This window comes from Anopheles marshallii, chromosome 3 (genome assembly GCF_943734725.1).
Source record: "Anopheles marshallii chromosome 3, idAnoMarsDA_429_01, whole genome shotgun sequence".
Taxonomy (NCBI): Eukaryota; Metazoa; Arthropoda; class Insecta; order Diptera; family Culicidae; genus Anopheles; species Anopheles marshallii.
In genome coordinates, this window is record NC_071327.1 from 16,273,222 (window position 1) to 16,301,165 (window position 27,944).

The 27,944-nt window shown below is 43.6% G+C and overlaps 1 protein-coding gene across 1 annotated transcript in view; it reads left to right on the forward strand.

Annotated features, from left to right (window-relative positions):
* The window catches only part of LOC128711226 (histone-lysine N-methyltransferase PRDM16), a 92,042-nt gene that overhangs the window by 37,003 nt on the left and 27,095 nt on the right, over nucleotides 1-27,944 (forward strand). The window contains exons 2-3 of the mRNA XM_053806093.1: nucleotides 15,469-15,650; nucleotides 15,733-15,912. Of these exons, the coding sequence (XP_053662068.1) occupies nucleotides 15,469-15,650; nucleotides 15,733-15,912 (362 nt within the window). The remainder of the gene's footprint in view (nucleotides 1-15,468; nucleotides 15,651-15,732; nucleotides 15,913-27,944) is intronic.

Consider the following 27,944-nt stretch of genomic DNA (forward strand, 5'->3'; position numbering starts at 1 on the left):
ATTTAATTTAAAGGATATAATTTTTTATTTATTCAAATTGAAAAATAAAATTAATATTCCTACTCTTCAACAACTTCAGCGCAAACCATGGTATAAGGAGTTCTATTTTAAAATGACTTTAAACAACCCGTTAGCTACCTTGCCTTGCTCTTCGTCTGTCAGCTGGCTTTGTTTATCTGTTACTCTCCCCATCTGTTTGGTGTTGTTATTTTTCCGTGATTGTTCCTTCGGGCGGAAAAATCCATGTTTACACCCACCACCAGCCACAAGGCTGGTCTTTTTGTGGTTGGCTTGATGATGCCTGCGCCCCTTTTTCCCTTGTTTGCACAGCTCGATGCTCATTCCGTCTGCACACTCTGGTAGCGAGAACAGATCAGCTCCTGTCAATGGGCTGCTCCCGGTGAAAGTCATCCTACCGGATGGACGACGCACCCGAATGGGGATTGAATTTTAAATGATGTTTTATTATCCACTCGACCGTACGCTGTACGGTTTATTATTTTGCATGAACCACCCAATCGGGGCGGCTGAGCAGTTGTGCAATGGAATCCATTGCTTCATCTGCGCACCATAAGGACATGTTATCATGGGCCCTAGGGCGCAGGCAGTGAACAAATAGCCTACCGGGTACAAGCGTACGTGTGCAACGGTGATGTGAGCCTTAAGTAAACTGGTCGCTTCAACCGACCGTGAAATTGAGTTAAAAAAAAACATAACAAAAGGATCATCTTTAGTAGTGAGGAAAACATTCATAAATTTATTATGAATTAAACACTGGAATGCATGTCAACGAGGGTTCCCCGGCTGATGTCATTAGGATCGTTTTGCTTTAAATATGTGACGTTTGGTAAAATTTATTGCCCTTTCAACACACTTCTTTTAAACTGCATTATTTGCCAGTGAGATCCAGTGAGTGAGAAATTGCATCAGGAATGCATGGAAGATAGTTTTTGCATCGCAAAAGGAAGTTCAAAAGTCAAACCGTAATTTATTCATACTATTGGCGAAAAAGGAGGATATATTTATCTTAATAGGAATTCTCGGTGTACAGAAAAGAAGGGTACTCTGTGCATTGTCAAAGGGGAAAGATGTGCTCTCTGAACTGCTGGAATCGTATCTTAAAGATTGTTTCCCCTTCGAATAATAAAAATAGATAACATTTTCTAATAGCTTGTCTAACACATATCGCCAAGAAAAGCTTCTCACTTGGACCTTTTTACCTGCGTATTATCTAACTGCAGTCGATATGTCGATATGGGCCGATTATTATCAAAAGTATCGATCAAAAATCTAGAAGGGTTAAGCATTAATAAACTGTGAATGCATTGGAACATTCTTAACTCAATAAATACACTAAATGACATGCTTCCCTGGGGAGAGCTTCCAGGCCACGGTGGAAATGATCCGGATTTAATGCTCTGCATGTAAATTCATTTTGTACACCTTCCAATTATGCGTTTATGATGAGACGCTTGCGATGCTCGTGAAATAGAGGAAAGGAAGAACATCGGGGGAAAACAAGCTGACAGGACGGATTATCTATTTTCACACACCGCTTCTCACCCTTAGCGAGTCTGCTCTAAAACCCACTGGCAGCTAAAAGGGACGCACCGACCGGGAATCATCCTGTGGGTCAATTTGGTGCGTGTAATGCATCCCCGATGAGCAATACCATCCGCAGGTACCGACACGACTGGCTCACGCGACGGAAAGCCTCTCGGAGTGTTTTGCATTTTCCTTTTTGGAGCCGTACTTCGAAATGAGTAGAAAAAAACGTCGCTGCTTGCGCGATAAAGGTTTACCTCGCTTGTTGTTCAGCGTTAAGCGAGCGTAAAACCGAGCCAGTTGGTTTTTTTTGTGCGTGCTGTCTGTTTGCATTCAAATAGGAAGATTATGTAGCTTCGTTTTCCGTTTGAAGTTTGGAGGTGAAGGTAGACGGTAAGAAGATGGGTACATTGCGTGTATGTTGTCGTACGATGTTTGTTAAATGCTTGCGCTAGCGGTTTTGAAGGGAGTCTTTACCGAGACGGAACGAATTGATATGTCTTGTACACCGTGTCATGCCATGTTTTGTATGATAATATCCTTTTGTTTCTCGTGTCGAAATGGTATTGAATTTTCACGCTTTAATATCAGTGTTAATGAAGAATTTACATAAGCCTGTACAACGTGGATGATAATTTTTATCATAAAGCTCATTGTATCAAGCGTCTGTTAAAGCGCATTTATACGTATAATCCCTTCAGTTTTGAATCAGTCCAAGAAATTGCTTTCTAATGACACGTCAAAATAGTCCTTACATACATCAAACACAAGGTTTGAAGGTCACAAAGCAACATTCGCTGTGAGTACGTCCGTGCTTCCCCGCAGGAGCAACCATCGATCGCACTTTATCAGTAAAAATGCCATACGAAAATCATGGAACAGCAACGACCTGCCACAGGGGGTCACCGTCAACTATGACATTCCTTCGATTCACGCAGATGGTTCGTCATCCTGGAAGTGCCCATGTCTTGAAAGTTCGGGAACAGCAAAGGAGACAAACCTTCGGAACTTACACGCTGCGCGTACATGCAAGGGTGACATAAAGTATGTGCCCAGCGATGACAACTCCACCACGGCAAACACCCTGTGAGGCACAGGAACAAAAGTGACGTGACAGTGTTTGCGAGATACGTACACCAGCGGTGCACAATTCAACCTTGGTCACGATATTTGATGGAGTCCACGATAGGAGGGTCTTAGCACAGTGTGGTGTGCGTTTTTTTTTTTTTGGGACGACATGACGTCCAGCTACTGTTGAATGTGGCTAACGGGGACTTCCTGTGGAGCTAGTTCGAAAAGAGTGCTGTAAGTTGTGATGTTCTTGGTGCGCTCCTAGAGTATTGCTTGGTAGCGTTGTACAGATGCATTCCTGTAGATGCCATAGTAGACACACTACTAAAGACTCGGTTACGAACCAGAGACCTAGCAGCAGTTGCGAATAAGAATACTCTTGAATTTCGCTGGAAGGCTTTCATCTCATCATTTCCATATGAAAATAGGAATCTGGATTTGGACGATCCCCTATCAAAAAGATCTTCTATTGCATTGTACCGGTATGGGAGCTTAAGGACATTTATTCAAATCCAAAGATTTGAACCCGTAACGACCATTGGGTAAAATTCAAATTGCGAAGACCTCGATCCCGGAAAAGAGTATTCTCAAGAGATAATATTGAGAGCCTTGCGTTATCCTAACTATAATCTAGGTGTTTAAATTCAATCTCATCCTTTAACAAAATCGTTTTCGAAAGAATTCCTGTTTAAAATGTGACTCTATTTGTGCTATGATCAGATAAACCAGTTTGAAGGCATCAGGGGAATCGAAATTGAGTGCGGAAGTCCATAAATTCAACCCATTCAATGAAACGTTCTGCAGTGCAGGCAAGTGTTTCCTCCTCCATACGCCCTTCCGAAACTTGGACAATGCCCAGTCGTAAACGGTGAATGTACGGTCGTGAAAAATCGCGCATTCCGACCATAAGGTGCAAAGACTGTCTTAAGTACTGTTCACTTTTTCACTGCATTCTTTCCGCAGCAAATGCACGTTTTGTTATCGGTGGAAAGCTTCACGGTGTTCCTTTTTGTTGTCCTTTTACACTGTGCCCACACACGGGAGGGAAGGATAACTTGTCACTTTTATGTGCCAATTGGCAATAAGGCGTATGTGAACGCGACGTACACCGAGATTCGTTTGTGGGGTGCTGTGCGTCATCTCACTTACCCGCGGGAAGTTACTTGTTTGCCGGTTTGACCATTCCAGTGTTTGAGAAGGAATTACATTTTATCCCTTTTTTTTCCTGCTCCGAGGACACCGATTTTTCCTTCTGCAAATAATAGCAATTGCGGAGGAAAGAAAAGCAACCGAAAAACCCCATTCAATTTAACATCGATTCTTGTCGAATGGTACGGTAAAACTTTAGGGAACGAAGCGACGCGTTGTGCGGGAATAGTTTTCCACTTTAAAACATTTACTTTTTTTCCCACCCGCTATTGTGCGCGAGATAAGGGAAGAAAAATCGAACTGGTGCTCGGTCAGCTATTGGTGGTTATCGGGTTTTTTTGTTCGGCTTTAGCCACGATTCTTCGTTGTCCGGGATGCATCGATGGCAGGGCTCCCCGTAAACCCGTGTCCCCTTTGATGGTCCATTAGGGAACAGTGTGTGTGTGTGTGTTTGTGTGGGGCAAATGGAAACCGGTGCCCAAGGTATGCTTTGTGCAAACACAAATAAAATATAAATACTTGGTGTGGAGATTCTTTCTCGGAAAGGTTGGTCCGTGTGTTGGAACGATTGGTAGAAAGTTGGTAATTTTGCACTTTGTGCAAAAGAGCAAGAAAATACACGACTCCACTGTAACTGTAACAATTTCGATTGTTCGAACTGCTCGAGCCGTTTGATAGTCCTGGCACGCATCCTTTGCCGTTCTTGTAGAAGGTTCGGTTCGTGCGGAATCAATATTCCGTTCAGTATCAGTAGCATCGAATCGGGAGAAAATGGCTCGTTGAATAGAACGGTGCTGTGATGATGCAATCTATTTTCCTTAAACGATAGAAATAAATGGACGACGTCGAAATCGCTATCCCGAACCGATGTGGTGGGTGTGAATTGAAGATCTTAAAAAAGATCATTTTTTAGTGTAAAGGACTTTGAAAGGGGATGGGTTTTTAATTTAATAGGAAGAAAGTGATATAAATACAGCCATTATGTGCACATAACAGCTCTGTCCAGTCGACTTTGCATCATTTTCCGCATGTTTACTCTTGAAAAGATTTTTAATCAATTTTTATAATTAAAACGTGTTCTTCACAGATCGAGGCAGAGATCACGCATACCATGACTTTATCCTTCGCATTAGCTGCCCATTTCTATTCCGCTCATCATCGAGCAACTAATTGTTTGGTGATAATTGAATAATGCGGCCATATCATGGCTGTCGCGTTGTGTAAACGAGATCGGATTAACAATTATCGGTGCAATCTGTCGTTTATGTGGCAGCATATGGCACCCGAATGAAAGGAACAAAAAAAAGCTGCCCACCTTAAAAACGACCACCAGGTTGTACCGGAGCGATTATGAGATCGTTACCAGCGATGATTCCAGCGAGTTTTGGCCAAAAAGGCGATTGCCAAACAAACCAGCCAATAAGGTTTAGCAAAAACCTGCATTACATAAAAATATGTCGCTTTCTCGTGCTGTTTCCGCTTCTTCGCCGGATGACCCACGCATAAAAGTGCAATATAGAAACGGCGACCAAACTAGCAGCCAGGGGAACTATATGATGCAATGGAAAGACAGCGGGAAACAATCACAAACAAAAATGAAAAATAAGCACACCAATACGGGAGCAAATCCGCATTAATGTGCGAACAACTTTATTATACCATTATGGGATGTGTTCGGGAAAGGTAGCCAAGGGGAAAAATGAGGTTCATGGCAAACGGACGACGGGGACGAAGGTGTTCTAAAGATGGGGGAAATGGCTAGGAGCGGATACCGCGCAATACATACGTGGCAGCTTGCATAGGGAAAGTACATGCGGTTGTTTTCGTGTGGAATACTGGCGCGCTACGGTAGAATGATGCAGAACAGGGGTGGTAAATTGAGCATAACCTCGCTTTAACGGTGGCTACGGGATTATCTGGCGTATCGGTAGCCATGGTCATATGATCGTTTCTGCATTGCTTGTAAGCGAGATGATATTATTGGGTTTGAGGTTTTGGGGCGATTAAATAATTAGAGAACAAAATCTGTCGGTCACGCCTTTATGAAATGTGATAATGCGTACTATTTCTCTTGCGCCAATATCTGCCATGAGGTCATGTCGGAATTTCCCGATGAAAGCAACAATACCAGATAAAACATGGCTAAAAATATCACCCGTACTATCTCGCACTGCTGTCAAAATGTCTGCTTCGGCGGTCCGGTTTTTTTTTTTGCTTGTTATCTGCCATTTGCTGAGATCATTCTTCTTCATTCACAGCCTCTCATGGGACCGACCCGAACAGATTGTTACATAAAGTCAACCTCACCATCACCTACTCCCGGTTCGCCAACCGATAGAACGACCCATTCTCCAAGTGTCCTCAGGCATGATAGCAAAGTTCGTTACATTTCATCCGTTTCCATGCGGTACTTGTCGGATCTCGGTGTATTTTTTTGTTGTTGCTGTTGTTGCTGCTTCTCTCTGTTGCTAACGTCTTATGTATCCTCGATGCACTGTATATCCCGGTGACTACTACTGCTGCTCGCACAAGCCACAATCTGTAAACCTCAGTCGGTCTCTTTCCCATCGCTTATCCCCTTTTTCAGCAGCAGACTGGCTCGTTCTGTCCTCCGCAGCTTCCATGTTGCTCATGGGGGTTTGCTTTATTTAGAATCGTTGACAGATAAATGGAGATAAACCACGACGATTGGACGAAGTAAAACATGTGCTCCACATGGGTGTGCCTGTGCGTTCAGCTCGGGGCACCGTGCGTCTGTGTGTGGTGATGCCAAAATGGGGAAAAAAGACGGAAAAAAACTGCTTGGTGTGTACGTGTGATATAAAACTTGGTAGAAAGATGGTTACAGCATCGCGAGGAAAAGGTTATACTGAGGACTCTTCATGTTGGAAGATTATATAAAAATATATCTTCCAACGCGTAAGAGATCCTATAGGTAGCCTAAGATGAGAAATGAATAATTCGTTCCACAGTTTTGTAAAAAGGAATAAAAATAGATGATTCAAGCTTAAACTCTTAAACCATCCATTATAAACTTTGTTCGGTTACTAAAATTGAGAGTAAAGCATTAAAATTGAGCACAATGCCCGATAGTATCATAATACTTCTATAACTCACACGAACAAAAAAAAAGTCAAGTGCTATCAGTGTGGCATCTTTGCTGTACTGCCTCGCACGGTAGTATCCCGATTCGCTAGTGTTAGTGTGAACGAGTCGCTATGGTTGGTTGCTATGGATACTATGTGTCGTTGGTCGAGCTGTGAGCCCTGTCCGTCATGCAACCAGTACCAGTGTATCAGAACTAGAATCCATCTCACTGGCACGATTATCTGCGCCCGCGGTGATGTGTTTGGCTACATGGAATCGGTGGGGACACTGTGCGCACACTCTGTAGCTTCGCTGTGCCGGAATGCCGTAGATACATCACCACGGCAGCGAGCAGATAACGGGGAGAGCGTATTCGCAATGCATCCTATAGAATTGCAGCATCATCCTCTTGTAAATCCCGCCTTCTGTCTCGGAGATAATGAGACACCCGATCCGGTCCGGTGTGCAAATTCTCGCACCGTGGGTCGTGATGATGGTTTGATCTGTTTCGAGTACGAATTGTCCTCTATGCAATAGAAATCCCGCATTCCCATTATGATGCCCCCCTCCACCCCCCACCCCCCCGGTATGCGTATGTCTCGCTTACTCGCATGCAGCGATCTCAACAACAATTCAACCCCTTGTTTGTCATCGTCATCCCCTATCTGATAGAGCGGGCTTCTGCTTGTACTGCTGTACGTTCGAATGATTGTGGGTTGTCTTCGCCTTTATCTCTGGCTGTATGTGTGTTCCATCGTTTTGCGTAACGTTTGCCGCGCACTGACTGGCTGGCCGGGCCGGGATTATGCTGCCGCTGTGTAGCATAATTGGAGAGGAGGAGCTAAATACAGCATAGAATTACACAGCCACAGAGACAGAACGCGATGATGATGACGGTGATGATGCTGTAGTGTTCCGAGAGGCGTAAGAGGGCAGAATGAATCCGACGGAATGGAGATATGTGTATGTTTAGATACATTGCCAGTTTGTTGTTCTTCTGTGTAAAAGATCTGCTCCGGGGATGTCTGTACTGAGATGAACGCTTTCCGGAGCGAAAAGATATCGAGACATTTCCAGTGACATTTTCACGAATAGACAGTTGTCTGTGTCTAACAATCACATTAACCCGCTGGATGTAGGATTATGTGAATAAAAAACTACTATAAGATAATATTATGTCTATTCAATATTTTCCGAATAATATTTTGTGGTTCCTCAAGGTCTAGATTCGTCCTCTCCCTTCCATAATGTCTTCAACCACATTTTCCCGTGCCGTTCCGCACCATTCTGTCGTCGAGGCGTGCTATTCTCGCAAAAATGACTTCATTCATTCCGGTCGCTGCCTCTCATTCGGTCCCTTCGATGCCCTGTGACCTCGGGAAAGGACACAGAACATTGACAAATGTCTCTTGCCCTGCACGGTGAGAGAAGTCGAGAACGAGAGGCTCGAAACGGTAGAGTGAACGAACGACAGATAAAAGCACCTGGCAAATAGCGGATGGGTACATGCGCATGTGTGTGCCCCCATCCTTGCGGCCCGAATGCGCAACGGAAGGGGGGTGGTGTAGAAAATGATATTTCCAACTCTGCCAAAACTAGAAGGCTCCTCCTTGAGGCACTGTCACCCCATCATATCCAGCGCCCGGGTCTTGCGTCGAGGATGCGCCGTTCGGCTGTATCTCACAGCCATTGCGCATAGGCAGGAAGTGACCATCCCTGACAATGGGGAGCATACTATTTTTATCATCGTTTTCATTGTGGGTTGAAACCACCCCGGCCTGCTACCGGCGCAGCGATCTCTCCCTTCGTGGAAAATGCGCTCGCCTGCTGGTGTTCATTTTTCCCCGTCGTTCACTTGGGCTTCATCCTCGCACTCTCCTGCTCTTCCAGTTTTGCTCGCTCTCGCTCGCTCACGTCGTATTCTCTCGCTGGATGAACGTTTTTTTCTGGTGGAAAAAGCAACCCCTTGCAAACTGATGTGGCAGTGATTGTTTTCGGTGGAGTAAGAGGGAGAACAATACAAGCGCTAGAGGTTATGCGTGAGTGCGAGCAGGGCCGCCGACCGGATCAGAACGATGATGTGTGCTTGCACGTTGAGAAGAATTTTTACTCTATTCTTAGCATCTCCCACAGACAGACAACTGCTGCTGATCAGCCGCTTTCGCGCTCGGTTTCCCGATACGGTCGGTCGGTTTCATCGGGATCCATTGGTGTCTCTCGTCCAGGACAGAACCTGGACAAGGAATCGCAGGGAAAAGTTGAAACACGGACTCTAGCAAGGTCCAAACACGACGTAGCATTTATGGAAACAGTGAAATTTGAATAGATAGAGAAGATAAATTTTGTGTGCAGTGTGCTTGTGAGTTTGCAATCAAGAGCAAAAACATACTAACGTAAGGATTTACTGTGATGTGATGATCTGTACGGATTGTACGCGTGAGAAGAAAATGTTCTAGTGGGAAATAATTGGTGTAAAAAATTGAAGACCCATATAAAAATATCTAAATGTGGAAGTGTATATGCTTTTTTCTAAATTAACCTCGAAACATTGCGAGTACATTATGAAGTGTAAATAACAAAAAAGTAGAAATCGGTTGTTTAAAAAATCAATATAAAAACCATTGTAGACATCAAAAGCAGTGACAGTGTTGAGGCGTTAAAGTTATTGAATGTAAATCTGTAAACGTATATTTTAACAATATTGAAGACGTGACGTCAGGTGAAAAATCCCTAAGACCCTGCGGATAGTGGAGAAAGCACAACCATCCATGCTATGGTTGATATCGAATTAATGATGCCAGGTATGGAACCCGTTTGGTTTTTCCTCCGCTGCTTAAGTGCCACTCGTCCAATAAAACCTCAGTCAAAGATAAGAGGATGTTTGCCATCAGCTTGAAGGCAATTGCGTGCGATCAGTGTGTATATTTGTACGAGAATTTCAATTCCTTATCGCTCACGTAAAACTTCCCACCCACACGCCCTGGGTTGGGCTTACGGTCGGCTCACAACATGATTATAGAATTCAATTAATTATGATTAAACAGTTTGCTGTTTTACGCGATTTTTGTGTGTGTGTGTGTGTGACCGTTGTCAAGCAAAGCAGGTCGCCATTTAACCAATAAACCAGCCCAGAATCGTTTCGGAAAATGAAGTAGAAGCCATCCCCTTTCCGAAACACTTTTTTCTGCCCGCCCCCAACTGACCCTAGCAAATCTAATCATGTTCCAATGGTTGTGATTCTTTTAATCGTGCAACAATACCCTGACTACCTTATCTGATTTGCATAAATTTGATCGTTCGCTTCGTGTGTTTTCTTGTGGCGAAAAGTGCCTCCCTTAGACGATCCTCCTGCTATTACACTCCCTGGAAATAAAATATGGCACCGTATACGTTTTTGGGAGCGGGGGGTGTGGTGGAAAGATATTTTCTTTTCCCGGCCATTTCGTCGTTGTTTTATGATTGAATAATTGGAATTTTTCGCGGAACCTGTTTACTGTGTGGGACCGACTGTTTCTGATGGACCGGCGTGGTGGGATTATTTGTAAGGGCTGTTTATGTACCGTGCCGTACGAACGCGTGCTTGTTCAATATTAAAATCCCCAATTCCACTTGGGAGGAAAATGTGGCAAAATGGAAGGGGAGGGAGGGGTGAGGGGGTGAAGGAGAAAAAACGTAATAGAGTTATAGTGGGTCCACATTTTTCGTGCAAATACTTCGATGATTATTAACCACGGTGTGTGGACGATTAATTTTGCCCCGGTATTGTTGGGAGTTAAGGGAGGGGTTTTTGTTTGCTCGCCTCATTTCGGACCTATGTATGTTTGTGTATTTGGTTTGGTACGCAAATCGAGCGTTGGCACACAACGGGCCCAAACGAAGTGCGATATTAAAAACAACACCGTTCACTTCACGATGGGTCATTTTTTTACGTGACAGATTTCCTTTCTCGTTACAGTTTATGGGCACCTCGGGAAGCGTGTTGCCTTTTTCTTCCAAGGGTCTCGTTGATAGAAAAGTTTGAAAAAATGGCTATCACAAAACCATACCTGATTAGAATACCAGTAACCAGGGAGTACCAGTAACGCGAGCGAGTGTAGTGAATGTGAAATTTAGTACCATTCTGTTTTACGTGGAGATTCCTTCCACCTCAGGCGACGCCTTAAGAACTGTTGCTTTGTTTTACGAGTCTTCACTGTAGATGAGCTGAAAGGATATTGCCTTAACCCGTGGCCCCATCGTGGTTTACCTTTGACGTGCTTGGTGAAATATGTTCATTTTTTACGAGCATTGAAATATTTTATGTCCACGGTTTTGGACGCACGATTGCGATAAGTTAACTACCACCTACGGGACCGGGCATCATTGTGCCGGTGGGATTTTGGATTTATGTGTTCTGTTTGCCAAAATAAATGTACAACCTACCGATGTTTTTTTTTTTGGTGACCGAACGGTTTACTTGCGATCGCTTAATGGGTAAGTTTTGCTTTGCAAATCTGCCTCAGATTAGGCGCAATAATTAGATGCAGGTATTATAAATGGTGTGCTTTCGAAGGTTTTATGAGACGCGTTGAATATCTTCTGAAAGGATCTGTTTTCGGGAGGTTTATCAGAACAAGCACGGTGATGAAAATGTTACAACAAATCTAGGTCACTCAGTGTTTGGGAAAAAGGATCTAGCTTCGGAGACCTCTTCAAACACTAAATTGAAGTATGAGTTTATTAAGGTTGCTCTGTCTTGCTAGTGTTGTTTATTTTCCAGTTTGTTTCATCATTTCTGGAGCTATTTGCTAAACGCAAACAGGCACAAAATACACACATCCAAACTAACAGTGCAAATTGCATCCAATTCCATGTCGTTGAAAGACATAAAACCACGTGATCTTTCGTTATCATTCAAAGCTTCTCAGCCGCATCGTTTCCGGTACGGATAGGGGGAAAAAATGTAACCGTGGCCCTCGTTGAATCTTTGCGTGGAAAACAAAACACAGCTCATAGACAGGATGTTCTGATCGCTTTTGTGCTCTTCACCGTCCAGCAGGTTCTTCTTTTGTATGCGAAGAAGGACATTCAATCCCGAATGTTGATACGTGTGGTGTGCGTTTGCGGTGTTAAAGCAACTCTTCAGAATAGCTTGTGTCCACCTGGACGTACCTGTTCGTACAGCGCATCATGAAGGCTGAAGATGAGCTATGGAGAATAAACCACTTCACATTAAAAGCGTCAAGATGCGACAAAAGCCGTGCAAACATGCATGCAACAAAAAAAAAAAAATGCCAGATGATCGGGATGAGTTTTGATATGAATTATCTTTTCCCTCTTCGTTGTAGGAATACAATTCAACCACAGGAACATTCCAAAAGACAAAAAAAAACTTACACACAGATCGGAAATGAAGCAATGTGCTTCCTGTTTCGCTTACAAGACAGAATAGGGAATCTGAGAAGAGATAAAGTGTGCTGGGCTTGAATGCTGCTCGGCCAGATGATAAACACAAGCGCGAAGCTGGTACCGTTCCCTTCTAAACGTCTTCCCTCAAAATGAAAGGAAGATTGGAAGTTGAAGAACTTCTGGGACGATTGATGTTCAGGCATGCGAAAAGATTCAAGTAGAGATATATCACCGCATCATGCAAGGGCACAGTGAGGGAAATGAATGTCATCGTTTTTGTGGTTTTCTACAGAATGACTGCTTCCGATTGTAGTGATGCTGATGTCCCAGCACTGTAATGAAATTGGATACCATTACAGGTGAATAAATGCATGATATGTGTGTGTGTGTTAATAAAAGCTATTTAAAAGATTGGCTTCACTAGTACGCAGTGTCTTCCCTTTGCTGGAAGTTGCTTCATTCTTATCCGTGCTTCGATAGCGACAAATATCATCAACAATGTACAAACACTCACGCGCAGCTAAAGCGATCAAATCCAAATCATTATCAAGCTCCAGCGGAAGAAGTCGGTCAATGTTTATTTTCGCCTCGAGTCCGTACCCAGAGTATGTAGAATCTAACATCACTAAACAACACTAACCCTCCCCCCTTGCATACATTGTTGGTATGTGGCGTACCATATCACTCATTCAAATGCATGCCATCGGACAAACCGCTCGCGACGCTCTTCAAAGATCGCATGCGTTTAGTTTTCTGTCGGGTTGGAGAAATGGGCATTTGTTTACAAGTGGTTAAGCGTCGCATCGGGAGCGAGAAAAAAAAGTGCTATGCACGCATTTAGTAGTCCAATGTCCAAAAAATGCGCCGGGTTTTATTTTTGGGGAAGAAGGTTTTTGGTGACAAGGCACGTCCGTCACATTATTTTTGCAACAATGTGGCATTCATTCAGATTTCGTCGCACTGGCAGATTCGTATATTGTAGTATGGTGAACATGATGCGTAACTTCTTCTTTGTGCTGATGTAGACATTGGTTGTGATATTGTTGCAGCAAAACCAAACGTTACAAAATTGGTGTGATCGTTCAATCGGGTGTTCTTGTTGTTGCTTGTGAAGAAATTCGAGCGCCAAGATCTCGCGCCTATCACGGAAGGCTTCCGATCGGTAAGAGGAAACGGTTGATCAAGGGGATGATTCCAATTTGTTCGTAAATCCCAACAACTAGCCATCTTAATCTTCCAACCGATTAAGGTCGATCGAGGTGTTATGTTGGGTCTAAGCGAAAAAAAAAGGAATATCCAAGGAAGCGCCTGATGTAATTGGCTTTTTGCACCCCTTGGCAGCAACCGTGCAGCAGTGCTCGATGCCTTCCGAAAAAGGCTCGTAACAGACAAGGGCTAAACAAACAATTTCGGCCAGATTAAAAACAGACAAACCCGGCGAAGCGAATGAAGACGTTAATATCTGCCACGGGATTTCGATAAATGTTTACCCATGTTTTGCCCACTCGTATGGTTGACAGTTTTTCTCGAGGGGTTCACGACACTTCTGGATGCGTTCCGAAGCGTTCACTGTCGCTCGATGTGCGAGTGTGTGGTGCAATTTCTTCTGGTTTTAAATTTAATAATTTTTGCGTGTCGTTTTGATATAGGTAGCGTTTTTTTTTTCTTCGCAAAGGCATCCTTTGTACAAACGGACCATTTTTATGCGTCCTAAATTTCTGCATGTTTTTTTTTTCCTTTCTTCGCGCTCCTTTCGGCGTTTAATCCCTTTCGGGGTTTGTTTCTGCTTCCGATTTCCTACCGGTGATCCTGCTGGTGACACAGATCAACGGATCCAGTATCCGATTTCACGCAGGATTAAACAATTTCCTAGGAAAAAAAACTGTATCCCTCTGCGATTGCTTCATTGGTGGTTCCGGTTTGGCTCGGTCCAAAATGGTTTTAAGTTTCCTCCGGACCCCAGCATAACCTCCCGAGATGCCATCAACCTCGCTGGCTGAAAGTGATATTTAAATGTGTTTGTTCGAGTGTTGTTGTTTCGGTTTGCATGCGATTTGAGTGGCCGATTGTCGGCAAATTAGAATAAAATTAGTTTACACTAATCGGCTGGTATTTAAATCGGATAAGTTACAGCTGGGGCTGAGGAAGGGATTGGCTCGTGCCGTACCGTTGCTGCTGCTTTTGTTTAGCGCCATTCTATCAACACCAACAATTTTACATCTCGGGAACAAATGGGAAGGGGTATTTTTCTCGAGAAGGTGTAATGGGAAGCAGTTGATTTTAGAAAACCCGACTTAGGCCGACTTGTAGATCAATGGCCAAAGTGTTGTGCTGTGATCACCAGCTTGGTGATGTAATGGAACCGAAAGATGCTGATGCGGGATAAATAGGTCAGTCATGGATCGTGATTTTAATTCCACTTCTAGTTGCGTTACTATTGCGCCAGCCTCAAAGAATCAATGTGTCTTAAAGCTATCCTCTTATGGGTCTGGAATGTATGTGGTTGGAGTCGCAACAAAAAAAAGTCAATAAAACCACTCATCTCTTCCCTGCTCTCAAGAGCACACACTGATGCGGTGGTGTGGTGACAATTTGGATGACTAGAAAATGGAAAAAATCAATTATGTTTAGCTGCAATCCTATTGCGGGGCCATGTGCGCGTTCCCGCGAGCAATGATCGTAAGTGTCAGTCTTGTCCACCGAAAAACGCCAGACGCTCGAAAGCATCGAAACAGAGGATCGTATTATCTTGGGCCGGCTTTGACGCTCGCGTAATTACAAACAGTGCGGCACGAGTTAAGATGGGTCTTTGTGTGAAGATCTTTGCCATGTTCGGGTTAGAAGACATTCGCGCCTAGCTGAGCTGGGTTTCGACGGTTGAAAGAGATGGTCGTAAAATAATTTCCCCACCAGTGACAAGTGGGAACATTCGTGCTAATGTGTTTTGACTACATTGTGGCTGGAGTGGGGTGTGTTGAAGAGTTTCGTGGAATGTGGTTAGATGCATCATATTTTTCGTGGTTTGATGCACAGCTTGGACGTGATGTAAGAGAATAATTTTAGAAACATTTAGGAACTGAATATCGTTGGGCGATCTATCGGTTCCCGTGTAAGTCGTCGGATAAATCTATAGCAAAATCAGCACAGAAAGTTTCTTGAGTCTTTAGTGAAACATTAAGCGTTATTTAAATTGTGAGGAGTTTTAATATGTGCTCTCCGTGTTTCCAGGCATCAGTGGCGACGAATCGGACGCATCCCGTGGACTACCCGTCAATCTAGAAGTGCCTCCAGGGCTGCAGGTGGTACCGATGAGCAAGCATCACGATCACGGACCGGCTGATTTTAGCTTACCAACCTCTCTGCATCATCACCTCCTACCCACGGCAGATGATGTTCGCGAGCGATTAAAGGTATGCAGAAGCATATCAGACCTTAAGTCTGGTCTAAGCTCAGAATGGCTCTTACTAACACTATCCCCTTATCCACCGCTAGCTTCAGAGTGCGGAACAGTTCCTTCTACAGATGGCACGACTGCAGCGACCACCACCGCCAGATCTGGACATTCAGACCGGTTCGGTCATGGCACTCAAAACCATCCCCAAGGGTACGCAGTATGGACCGTTCGTTGGCAAGCTGCTGCGTGAACCAATGGATCGACGGTTCGCATGGGAGGTAAGTGTTGCCTTATCCACACACATTCTTTTCTTTCCGCCTCGTTTAGGACACAAACGGGCGAGGGATCAAAAGCAATATTAACGCATCATTAAGATAACAGCGTCTGTTAGATCCGGAGTGATTCCACACTTTAAAAGATTTTCCCGAGTGTCGTCTTGTGAGGCGGTTGGGAAAGTGGTTGATTGCTTGCTCACTTTCACACCCAATAATTGCTACGGTTTCCGTGTGTTTCAACAGGCAATCTGTGACTGTTGCTGCGCCCTGTTTGCCCGTAGCATAACGACCGTAATACCACAATTACTGGCAAATAAGTTTAATCTATTTAACAGTGCCATTTTTGCGATGCCACACATTTGCTTGTAGCGGCAGGAACCCTCCTGTTAGGTTCGGGTATATTTTTTTTTTCAGGTCTTTGCTGCCCGTTTGTGCTTTGCTGCGGAGTGTGCAGATTACATGCATCACTGACGGGTGTGCTGTTTGTACTAATGATCGTGATATGCTTTTTCATTTTGAGGTGCTTTGCCTCGTTCGTTAATCCTGTTCGTGAGGGTGCTGTGTTGATTTTTCGGTAGTGGTAGTAACGAGATGTAATGTTTTATCTTTGATCTTTTTTTATGGTAACATACTGTGGCAGAATGTTTGCTTGGGATAGGATTGGTGCGGATCAATATAGTAGGGACCACTAATAGGGGTCTTTTTGAAACAATAAAAACATTTCTTATAAAAGCAATTCGATACATATTTGGTACTAACATGCGAAAACTTGATCAGTGGAACAAATCGATTTGAACTTGGCCACTTGAATTTATTCGCATTCGTTTGGACTGCAAAATCAGCATGCATTGTATTTTTTTCCCCCAAAAGCTTTGATGTTGAGATAAATGTTGTGCTGCGTCATCGTGTCACATACAATTTGTCATTAATAACCGCCTCGTCAAAGGACAACTTTATCTGTAAAACTGACAAGTTGTAATGATTGAAGACATCGGCAGTAAAGCCGTGAAAAGAGTGAATAATGTCAAATAATCTTCTTGATCTTCTGCTTTTGAAATTTCATTCCTTTTCGAGGAATATCCAAGAAAGATTCCAACAGAACAATTGTTCAACCAGGTAGTCGGCGGTGTAAAGTTGCATACAACCATTTATATCTTAATTAGTTCTGTTCCTTGACGGGTCCCCATTGCTTAACGGTAGATGATGGAATAAATTTACACTTTCTTCGCTAGTGTGGCAAGGTGCTTCCGGAGATATAAGACATAAGAAATCGATCACCTTCCGGTGATTTAATTCATCGGTTTGAGATGGCGCTACTTGACAGCGTGTCTCACATACGTAAACACATGCTTTCGGGGTTATCCGTTACGATTGTTGTACGCAATACTTTTGAACGACGCACCCAAAAAGGTGAAAAAAAGGTAGAGACCTATGGTAAGGTGATTGATAGTCCAGGGCAGCTCATCGACACTCTCCCGGAGATTGCTATCGATCTTCATTTAATTTCGTTTAAGCGCACCTACCGGAGCGTTGCTCCAGTTTTGTTGGTGAGGACAGGGATTCCCGCACCGTACGGTGAGTCCCCGAACGCTGGGTTTTACTCTTCCCATTTTGGCTGTCATCAACCACGGGCCGGGTGTCTCTATCTCGACAATGATGGACATTGTGTCCGGTGTCGCATCGATCGTGCCTTTGCCCAGCAAATGGGACGGAGGTGACAGTTTGGAGATAAACGATTGTGTCACAACAATTGCATGTTGCGCACGAGCCATTCTCTAGGTGTGTGTCCAGTAGCTTTGTGTACTGGGAAGAATTTGCTTCCGAGAAGTAACGCACCGGGACAGGATAAGATAGAGCTCGGGTGATACGCAATTGGCAGACGATTTATACGGCGATGGGATAAGATTGTCAATGGGGTATTTATTTCTTCCCTCCAAACGGTCATTTATTGATGGCGTTAAGTGTGTTGATACGATGTGATGACTTCCCGTATTTGACCACCTTAAACTCCATTACAAACAGGTGTCCAGCACCGGTCCGGTAGGGTGGAGGGATGATCGATTCCCGAAGACACGAGGTGTGATAGTTGATTGAGTATCATAGATGAGCGGGATTTACCTTGCACAGCGGGTTGACGTTTCATGCCCAGCTATCTCCAGGGTTTCGATTTGATTGACTTTATCACAAATCGCTCGATTGTCTTTAGCATACTGGAGCTCACCGTTTGCGCAAGACACATCCTCCAGGCGTATTACGATAAGCATTTTTTTCCCCATAGCCCACCGTAGCACTGGGGGCTCAGATAATCACTCATCGCATGTCTTTCGCATGCCGATTATCGAATCGAATTCGCGCGCCTGGCACTCCACCCCGTGTGCTCATCTCCGGGAAGCCACACAAGTTTCGGATGGTTTGCAACGCCTGTTGGCAATGGATTCGCGGCGTAATCGTGCGTAAAATTGTTGCGAAGAATTTTCCTGATAGATCTACGCGAAGGTGGAGAGGAAATAAAAAATAGTAAAAATGGTTTGCAGTCGTAATCATCGGCGTCATCATCATCGTCGTCGGTTGTGTGTGGCGTACGATCACGTCGCTGTTATTATTATTGCTTAATCATTTATGTGCGGGATAGCGATGGCGGATGGGTGGAGCGTGTGTGTTGTTTTTGATTGCTTGCGTATGAGATTTATGATTTATGTTACCACCGGTGCACCGGATGGTGGTGCCGGTTGAGTGGCGACAGTGGGATCGGTTATTGATGAGAGCAGGAAAAATAATCAATGCGGCTTGCTGTGGGAGCTTCTAATTAATGCGATGTGAAAAGGATGTTGAAGAATTGAAGAATCTTTGAAGCGTAACTGTGTTGTACAGTACAAGTACAATATTGGGTTTTAATTGGTGAAATTATAATGCTGTTATTACGATTAAAATGCATTTTGTTCAACGTATAACGAATGAAATAGGAAAATTAATAAGAAAATCAACAAACATCCAACTAATTAATAGCAAATGGCGTTGGACGTGATTTTCCACAAAGCAGAAGATTACATGCAGCACAAGAACTCTCCCTCCCGGGTAGTTCGTAAACATACACACACTCATAAAAAGTAATAAACGATAAATCATAAAGCAATATCAAGTCAGTCAGTAGCACACACTTGACCTCCCCACACCAACCGATATGTGCCGAAAGACAGCGGTTCGTACGACATCGCACCCTTGCTGTTGCTGTAGTCGAGAAGGTTCATCGTGAAAAAGTAAGAACAATTCCCGCTTGGCACTTAACACCGGTTGCTAAATAGACAAAAGGGAAATCTCCTACATCCTGATAGCTTAAGCATAAACTGTCTTGGATCTTCACTGCTGGCTAGCGATACTAATCGGTGTGCCCCTTCTTCAACCCAGTACGAACGTAATGGGAACGTTTCGTGAAGAATGAATTGTGTAATAATGTAATAAATTTCCCAAACTCCCCTTCAGTTGCGAAGGGTTTCCCTTTTGTTCTTCGTAGCAGTGTGTGGTAGCATGTTTTTCTAAGATGGAAAGTAGCAGGAGGAAAGAAGCTTTGATGCTTGCAGCACTTGCCCTTCGGTGCTGTATGTGTATCCTGGGTGGAAATTTTCGGACGGCAAATCAAGACACTAACCTGTACTATCACCGCAACATGACACAAACACATTTATTAAGATATAGCTCACTTCCTGCTGCTAGTACATCTCCCCTATACCGGGTAAGTGTGCTGGTGGCGCACAAAAAAATAACAATAAGCTAAAATAAGTCGTTCACCAGAAACAAGCCCAACGGGAATTGGGGATGAAAAACTACTGTCCAGTGGTAGGTTTGCTAGAACCTGGGGGTGATGGAAAAATATGAACGAGTGGAGATGACCGATCGTGGTAACTCGAGGCAGGTTCGTTGCCGTCACATGCTAACATACCATCCGGCAAAAGACCAAAATAAAAAAAAAGAATTACCAGAAACAACATAACCACGTTTCTCGTATTTCTTTCGCTTTTGCTTTGTTGGTTCCGTTTGCAGGAAAGGACTCTTTCCGTTTGAATCGACAGACTGGACAGTACAGTGGTCTGGTGCGATTTTTCTTTAACCCTCGTGTTTCTGGGCTTTGCACCAGAACCTACACCACCAGCCTGTCGTTTGTCTTGTCGAGCGTGTTTTGTTGACCACCCGGATATGGCAAGGTGGAAGGAAGCCAGAACATTGTCTGTTATTGCCGTCGTAAATTTAGGTTCCATTGCTGAGCTACTTAATGCAGCGTAAACTGATGGCAGGTTAGTGTCCTGAACAAAAGTTTTGCGGAAGGATTTCTTGTTCTTTTTTTTTTGGGAAATAGTAACGGAAAGGCACAGAACTAGGCTGTTCAGTTTTATTGTTTTTTTTAGCTGGGTTTTACGTTATATAAATATTTAATGAAACAAAAGTTGATAGAAAATTGATTAATTAAATACACAAAAATGTTTAATCCTTGCCACACCATCAACCATAAACCACAAACTGCCGCCAGAATGCAGCCACCTGTGAAATGGCTGCGGTCGCAATGGACGTAAATGCTGTTTGCGGTTGCATGCATCCGGATGGACCACCTCATTACTCCTGCTCCAAATGCGTATTCGGATTGTTTTTTCTTTGCGCTTCTGTTTTAATTTTGCGAACATATTAATGTGTTGACAAATTAATTTGCAATGGAAACCGAGCCCAACCCACGATCACTCTCACACGCCCGCGCACATCGATCGTGGACAAAACGGTAACGCAGGTTGTATTTAGAGTTAAATGAACAATGAGGCTGTGGGAGTGGATTTTTTTTTGTGCACCTTCTCCCATTTGTGTAGCTTTTAATGCTTTTAGTGGCAAAAGTTTGCGGCGAAAGAATGGGGGTGCGTGGACCCCCTCCGTGCCGCATGCAGATTTTTTTTGTCGTTCTTTGTAATGGAAGCGGAAAAAAGATGGCGAAAAAAAGTTTCACTCCCAGTGCGGTAAGCAGTGGAATTAAAATTAAAAAGTTGCAATAAAATTATGATTAAAATTTTATGCTTAAAATATCATGTTCACCCAGCTGAGGATAATGTTGGTGGGTCCACTTTTGCTCTGTTTTTCCTGCACGCAACACGCTCGAGCGGAGAGCGGTATTGGAGGGGATAAAGGTTAATGTTGCAGTGTGTATTTCCAGATTTTTTTTTTTGCGTTGACATGAATTATACTATTCATAAACATTTTACTTGTGCTCACAGTTTTCAGTCAGAGCGAGGCTCAGAAATAATTGAATAGACCAGCCAGGATTTGATAACTCATGCACATCAAAGAGTTAGTCTGGGACATTTCTAGTTTACTGTGTTGCGTAATGGACAATTGCGCTACTACTACGTGAGATGAGAGTGAATTATTAATTACGTTTTACTAAAAGAGCAGTACGCCAACTTTTCACTTAGCCGTACTTGGCAAGTACTTTGTACACGAGGTGGTGATAGTAGAATACCTCTTCCTATCAACGGAGAGGTTCCTCACACGTACAATATACACGAAGCAGAACAGATTGTGCCTGGGATGTAGTTTTGTCACAGTGCTAAAATTTTAATGAGCTACCAACAAAACGTTCTCCCTGTTATGAGCGAATTTCCCCAGGAAGGGTAGCATGATTACAGGGATGAAAAATAATTTACGCTCCGATAAATCGACACAAGCCGGTAGCAAAGCTTTGCGTTAATTACCTCAAAATGTGACGCCATTCATTGTCATCAGCAGCATCGGCACCGCCCGACATGCCCGATGGTGCCCTGTTTGTTGGTGGAAGCATGTTGATGAAATTACGGACACAAGTGATACGCATTTTAATCAAACTGCATCTGAAACTGGGTGCGAAGTCGGTATTGTGAGTAAACGGAATGGTTTAAATGTTTTTAGAGCGTAATTAAATTATTACCGTTGGTGCCTGTGACCCTGCATCACGTGGGCTAGCAAATTGAACAGATAGAGCAGTGATTTTGTATGAGTAACCTCAGTAAGTCATCGTTCACGATTCTTCCATCTGTACCATCTGTAGTTTGTTTCATAATTTAAATTTTCCCGTGAAGGGTTAAGATTGCCGTGCTAACGAAAATATTTTGATTGACAGATGAACGTTATGATGTACGGTCACTTACAAGTGGGGTGATCCTGTAACTTGATACTTTTGTTGTGAAGAACTTTTGACTTTTGATTTCTGCAGGTCATCGAGGTTTTGGCGCGATTTTCGATTGTGTTTGAAGAAGGCAGTTAACAAGTAGCGACATTAGTTACCATTATCCAATCAATCGATAAGGGTTTCCCTGAAGTTCCCCAAAAAAAAAAACCTTTTCATATGGTAATCGTGGACATTCGGACTGTTTGGAAGTTTGGAATGTGACCATCAGTAACTGTAGCTGCTGAGCAACATTTCTTACAGCAGACAATACATCGCAGGTAACTCGTCTTCGGACGTGTCCTTGTTGGACGTTAGAAAATGATTGACAGCACTGGAAGTTTTGGAGGGGAAAAATGGCGCGCTAGATCCAGCTGTATGGATTGAGACACTTCAAGAGGTGTATTAAAACAATCTCTCTAAGAAATGTTTGAAGAAGACGAAAACGTATTGAGAATGTCGCGAATAATGTTTGCGAATAGGAGCTCAAACAGATTGCATGCAGCTGATAGTGATACTCCCCATAATAAGCCTCATAAATGTCGGCATCGGCACATACCGACAGGGAATCTAAAGCATGGACAATTTAGGAAAGAAAAAATTGACAAATCTTTAAAACATGTGACGATCCTTCCGATGTTTTCGTTCATGTTTAATCCGTCCTCATCTTCAAATGAGGATGCATGAGAAAACTATTCCAGAACAGCTAGAACCGTTTCGCAGCCCGATTCAGCCTCTAATCCTCTTCGATCCTTTTTTTTCTCTAGGCATGATGTCTTCTTTAAGCGCTTTGAAAAAAAACTGACAGAAAAGAGGCTTCCTGATTGAAAATCGAATTAGTTGAGGTGGTTTTGATGATCTTTGGTGTCAACTGGCTTCCCTGCGTCGATACATTCCCGAGCTTCGAATTCTAATCGTTCCCTCATTTTGTCTCCACAAAACACACAATTAAAAAAGGCTTCCGTATCTGCACTGCACTGGGGTGGTTTTCACCCGTCCAGGTGTAAATGAGTTCGTTCCCTTCCACCGTTCCGGCTGCAAGCGTTCGTTTATTAGCGGTGTGCGTAAATTGAGAACGAGCTGAAGGTAGCCTCATCTGCTGATGGCTGTAGATGAGCTCTTCTTATGATAGAGGAAGCTACCAAAAAGGGTCCTTGTGCCGGTCGTTTCTTTCGCTCTGTTTTCCGGCGTTGTTTTCACCCATGAAACCACGCCGATTTGTGCTGGAAAAGTAGATCATATCTCGTATGATCTGTGAACCTCCTCATGAGGTTTCTGTTCCGAATTCGTATAAACCCTCTAACCCAGATATCCACGTTAGGCTGGTGCAGTAAATTTCAAATCAAATAGCTAGCTGCTGGTTTCAGTTGGAATCTTTTCGGTACTCTGGTTTGCTTCTGGTTGTCTCGTTTTTTTTTTGCAAATGCGGAATGGTGTGAATTTGATGATTGACACACGGACCTAGACTGCGCACTGGACTGCGGTGCAGTTGAAAAGGGGTGAGTGTATTAGGGGTTTTTTTTATGTAGAAGGATTAGCCGATATGAAAGGAACGTTGTAACTGGAAGAGCAACTCCAAACTGCATTTTTGGGTAAATTTTGGAAATTGTCTTTTACAGTTGTTCTACTCATGCGTGTTTCACCTTCTCGCGGCGTAGAAGCATTACCAACAGCAAATGGAAATGAATGAAGTTTTCTTTTCTTTTGCTTCGAAATTTTATTCTACTTGGTGTTGTTTTTTGTAAGCCACCTTGGCTGATGTCCTTTTTTTTTGTGGACAATTTTTCCTGCTTTGTCATGTCAACCTTAGACTATGCATCAGAGGACAGTTGAAGGCGGCAGAAAAGGATACGAAGAAATGAATATTAATGCTACCTGTCACATATTTTGCGACTCCAGAAGTAGCCACATCGACTGAAATGTGAAAGGAAGAGAGGATTAGAAAGAACAATTGAAACCGCTTACTGTAAAGTGGTGAATAACGGTGGTGTGCCATTATTGACACCTTGCTGTAGTAAAGAACGCCGCGACACGAAGCGGCATGTTGGAATGCTTACCTTACCTTACCGGTGTAGGTGTTTTACGGAATTGGATCTTTTGTCTATTTGGAAGGATATGTTTGTCACCTTTGAAGAAGACACTGAAGTATCTCCCTAGGGAGATAAGAGTGCCGTTTGTTCTTTTGCCGTATAAAGAAGCATGCAATTGAGAAGAACTCATAATGTATGTTAAAATCGAGAAGAAGGACATTTGGTTAATATTATGAACCATTTATGAAACAATTATTACAAACTAATAAACACTCGTGCGTAAATGGATAGTTTCGCAAGAATCATTTTGAGATCACTTGTCATCCATCACACTGTGCCCTTTTTCCAGAGCAAAATTGATCCGTAGTCGATGTGGGAAAATCAATTGCCCTTATCAGGAAAAGTACGGCTCCATTATTCCATCGGCATCGTCCTCCTTCCGTTTGGGGTGGGAATGCTGACTAATGTGGGAAATATGTTTCAATCTGTTTCGCACTTTTTGCTTTGCGTTAAACATTCAGCTATCTTCCCAACTGCACACACTTGCTCTCATCCAGAATCCATCCATCCTTTTGCCCTTGGCGGGCATGGCCCAAAAGGAAGGAAAAACAAGATTCCCCTTTTCACGCCCGGTACGCCCTCGAGTTAGCTTCCGAACAGGGGCTGGGGATACTGAGCAGGCAGGGAACGTACGGGGTGGAGTGTCCCTAAAAACATTCCCTTTCCGTAAGTGCGCCAGCGGAGCAACGGCCGCCGGGGACGGTTGGTAGGTTGTTGCTCAATTTTGATTAAATTACCACCGCTTGGAGTGTTTTTAAATATGTTTTCCTTCCTATTTTTCCACGGGCGGGCGGCCGGTCACCTCCCGGAGGATGTTGATTTGCGATGTGTTTACCAGTGGTTTGGAAGGATGGATGAATAAAAGGAAAATGAAAGGAAAGGAACGAACAGAACATGGGGGTGAGTTGACAATGCGTCCGGGCGAGAGCGCTTTATCGGAGGGGATGAAATTTTACGTAACGGCGATTCGGTTCGTTCGCTGCTGCTCGGTAGAGTCGCCGTACGGCTGTGAAGAAGTCAATCAAGGGCTGGTTTTAGAAATGGGACACTGTTGAGGGTTGACTTTTCCAGCACTAGGGAGTGAGAAAGAAAAAAAAAAAACACGAACCGTTTTAGTTGCTTTTATTTCTTCGCGTAATGGAAATTAGCATATTTTCTTTTCATAACCCACCGAAAGCAGTCTCAGCGTTTGACCTTCGGCCGACCGTTCTGTGTGGTGTCGATACAAAAACTCTCACCGATAGAACTGTGGAAATAGATATTCCATGTACAATTATTGACGTTTGGTTTCGGGTAAGCGTTTGGCTCTTCCCGATCGATTGGTAATGGAACCGCTCTTGTGGTTTTGTTTTCGTATGAATTTTTAATGTGTCGTGGCTCTTGAGCATCGACCATGTCATCCCAAATCATCTTCAGCGGCAGAGAGTCCCCACAAAACTATTGCCCATTACAAGTATTGAACGGTTGTTTAGAAGCAGGGTGGCTGAGATTATTAATGCAAATTGGAAAAAAGGAACTGGAGCGATTGAGATGACCAAAATCGTCATCGGAAATTGACAGCTATGATTGACACACACGATTGACATCGGTGGATTGTACAGTGTTTGGCGTTGTTGAACAATAGAGTGCTCGTTATCGGGATGTTTTTGTAGCTTGATATGCAAATTGTGCCACCGATGACTTACGGTGTGTCTGGAAACGTTTCAGACGACAAACCATGAGTTCCCACAGTCGTTGACCGAAGAATGTGTCAGATACAAATGGGTGGCGCCATGGTGTCCAGATTTGCTGGACATCTATTAATTGCTGTCGCTTATTCAATTTCACCCGAGATGGCAATTGAGCCACATGTTTCCAGGGTGGGCGGATGCTCCGTATGTCACAAACGCCAAACATCCCTTCGTATCATGTCACGCATGACATTGGGAAATTTTAGAAGTTAACCGTAGAGCACACACATTCAAGCGGTGAAAAACGAAAGCATGGAAATGGTCATAAATTTTCAATTTTACAATCGTTTTTCCGGCAAGGAAAATCGTTCAGGATCGAAACAGAAATCGAAACACATGGACTAAGAGCGAAGTTTAATAAGTTTATAATTAAGCGTGAAATGCAGGTTTCCGCTTTGAGATTGGTCACAGTCAAAGGGAGCAATTGAAGATCGAACTTATCCAGCACCAGTGCGCAGGAAACGATTCTTCACGGTTTCCGAGTGTTTCCCAACAGATGATGGCCGTACTATGTGCCGTACGTCGCTAAAAGTCAAGAGGTCGCCTATCGGTGCGTTACTTTCTTCATTATCCGCTCAAGTAGCTCAAGCCTAAACAAACACACTCGATGTTCTTCACGCAGCGCCATATGTCCCGAGTAAGGCCAACGGTTTCGACTGCCTTAGAAGTTCATCGCACCCCTTTTTTGCATCATGCATGAGTGCAGTCGAGTTGACAGTGCAGTGAGGTGCTGCTGTCTATCTGTTTTCGGTTAGGGAAGGTATCTTTTCGAAGGTCCTGCATCGTTTGAGTGTATTTTGTGCATGAGCTTATCTCTTCAATGATGCGCACATTGTGTGGTTATGGTTGAGTAAAACGTGTGAGAGATCCTTTTATTAGGGGAATTATTAATCATCTGACAAGAATATTAGGAAAATGAGAGTTTTTAATTTGAAAATATATATTTTTTCCACATTTACTACTCCTCTTGTATATCTCTGCACATCATGACAGTGGAACGTTTGGACTGAAAGACGTGAATATGTGTTAATGCATGCACAAAACGACATTTTCACTCCGTCACGGCTATTAGGTCCGTCGCCACCGGACATTAACCGGAGCTGGAAGTGAAGTAAAAAAAATAAAGAGGACGAAAGGAAACAACCTCATGAATCGACCCATTTCCCAACCTTTAAAACCCTACACCGCTGGAACGATGCTTCGTTGGCCGGCTAATGAATTCTTGACGCACATATTATTCCCGCTTGGGTAACAATGTCGGACGATCGTGTCCCGATCGTTAAAAAAAGAAGAACCGTGTGTGTGTGTGAGCCGGTTCGTTCGGAGATGATAGCTCACGTACCGGGTTTCATCCATCGACCAAATCCGCTCGAAAGTAGGTGAATGGAAGGCATCAGGGACATGAAGCGGCACTTGTATATTGTACAACATCACGTACGAAGATCATCTTTCGTCCGGACCAGTGCGCGCGCGGTCTCCTATCCTTCCACCTTTCCCAGTGCGTATGCTTGGAGCGGTGGGCATCTGCCAGGAATATCCTCACAGTGATCTGTGTGCCTCCCGTTGCTTGAAATGCGGGGTATTGTCTATGAATCAAACCATTTTAATTATTGCCCTTCGAGTTCTTCCAGCAGTGAACGGATTTCGGGAAAAGATGCTGACCGAGTCGAAGACAAATGTTATTTGTATCGGACGTGCCAATCCGTAGATTTGAAGATAGTAATTGGGAACAGTATGGATGGAATCACTGAACTTGTGTGTTTCAATCAGACAATGATTCGATGTGTGGAAAAGACCTTGGACATGGAAGAAAAAAAAAAGGTTGCATATCATTCTTTCCTCACAATGGTTTTGTAAGGTTAGCTTGGTTGCGTTTTTTCCTACCAATTTTTGCTTTACACTCCCGAAAAGGTTTTCATCTCGAAAATTAAATGTATTCACACATTGGTTTTGTCCAGATTTCGGTGTTCCGCCAAAAAAAAAAAATCCACTGCGATAATCTGCGTGCACGCGCACTGTCCCTTTGAAAACACTTCCTTC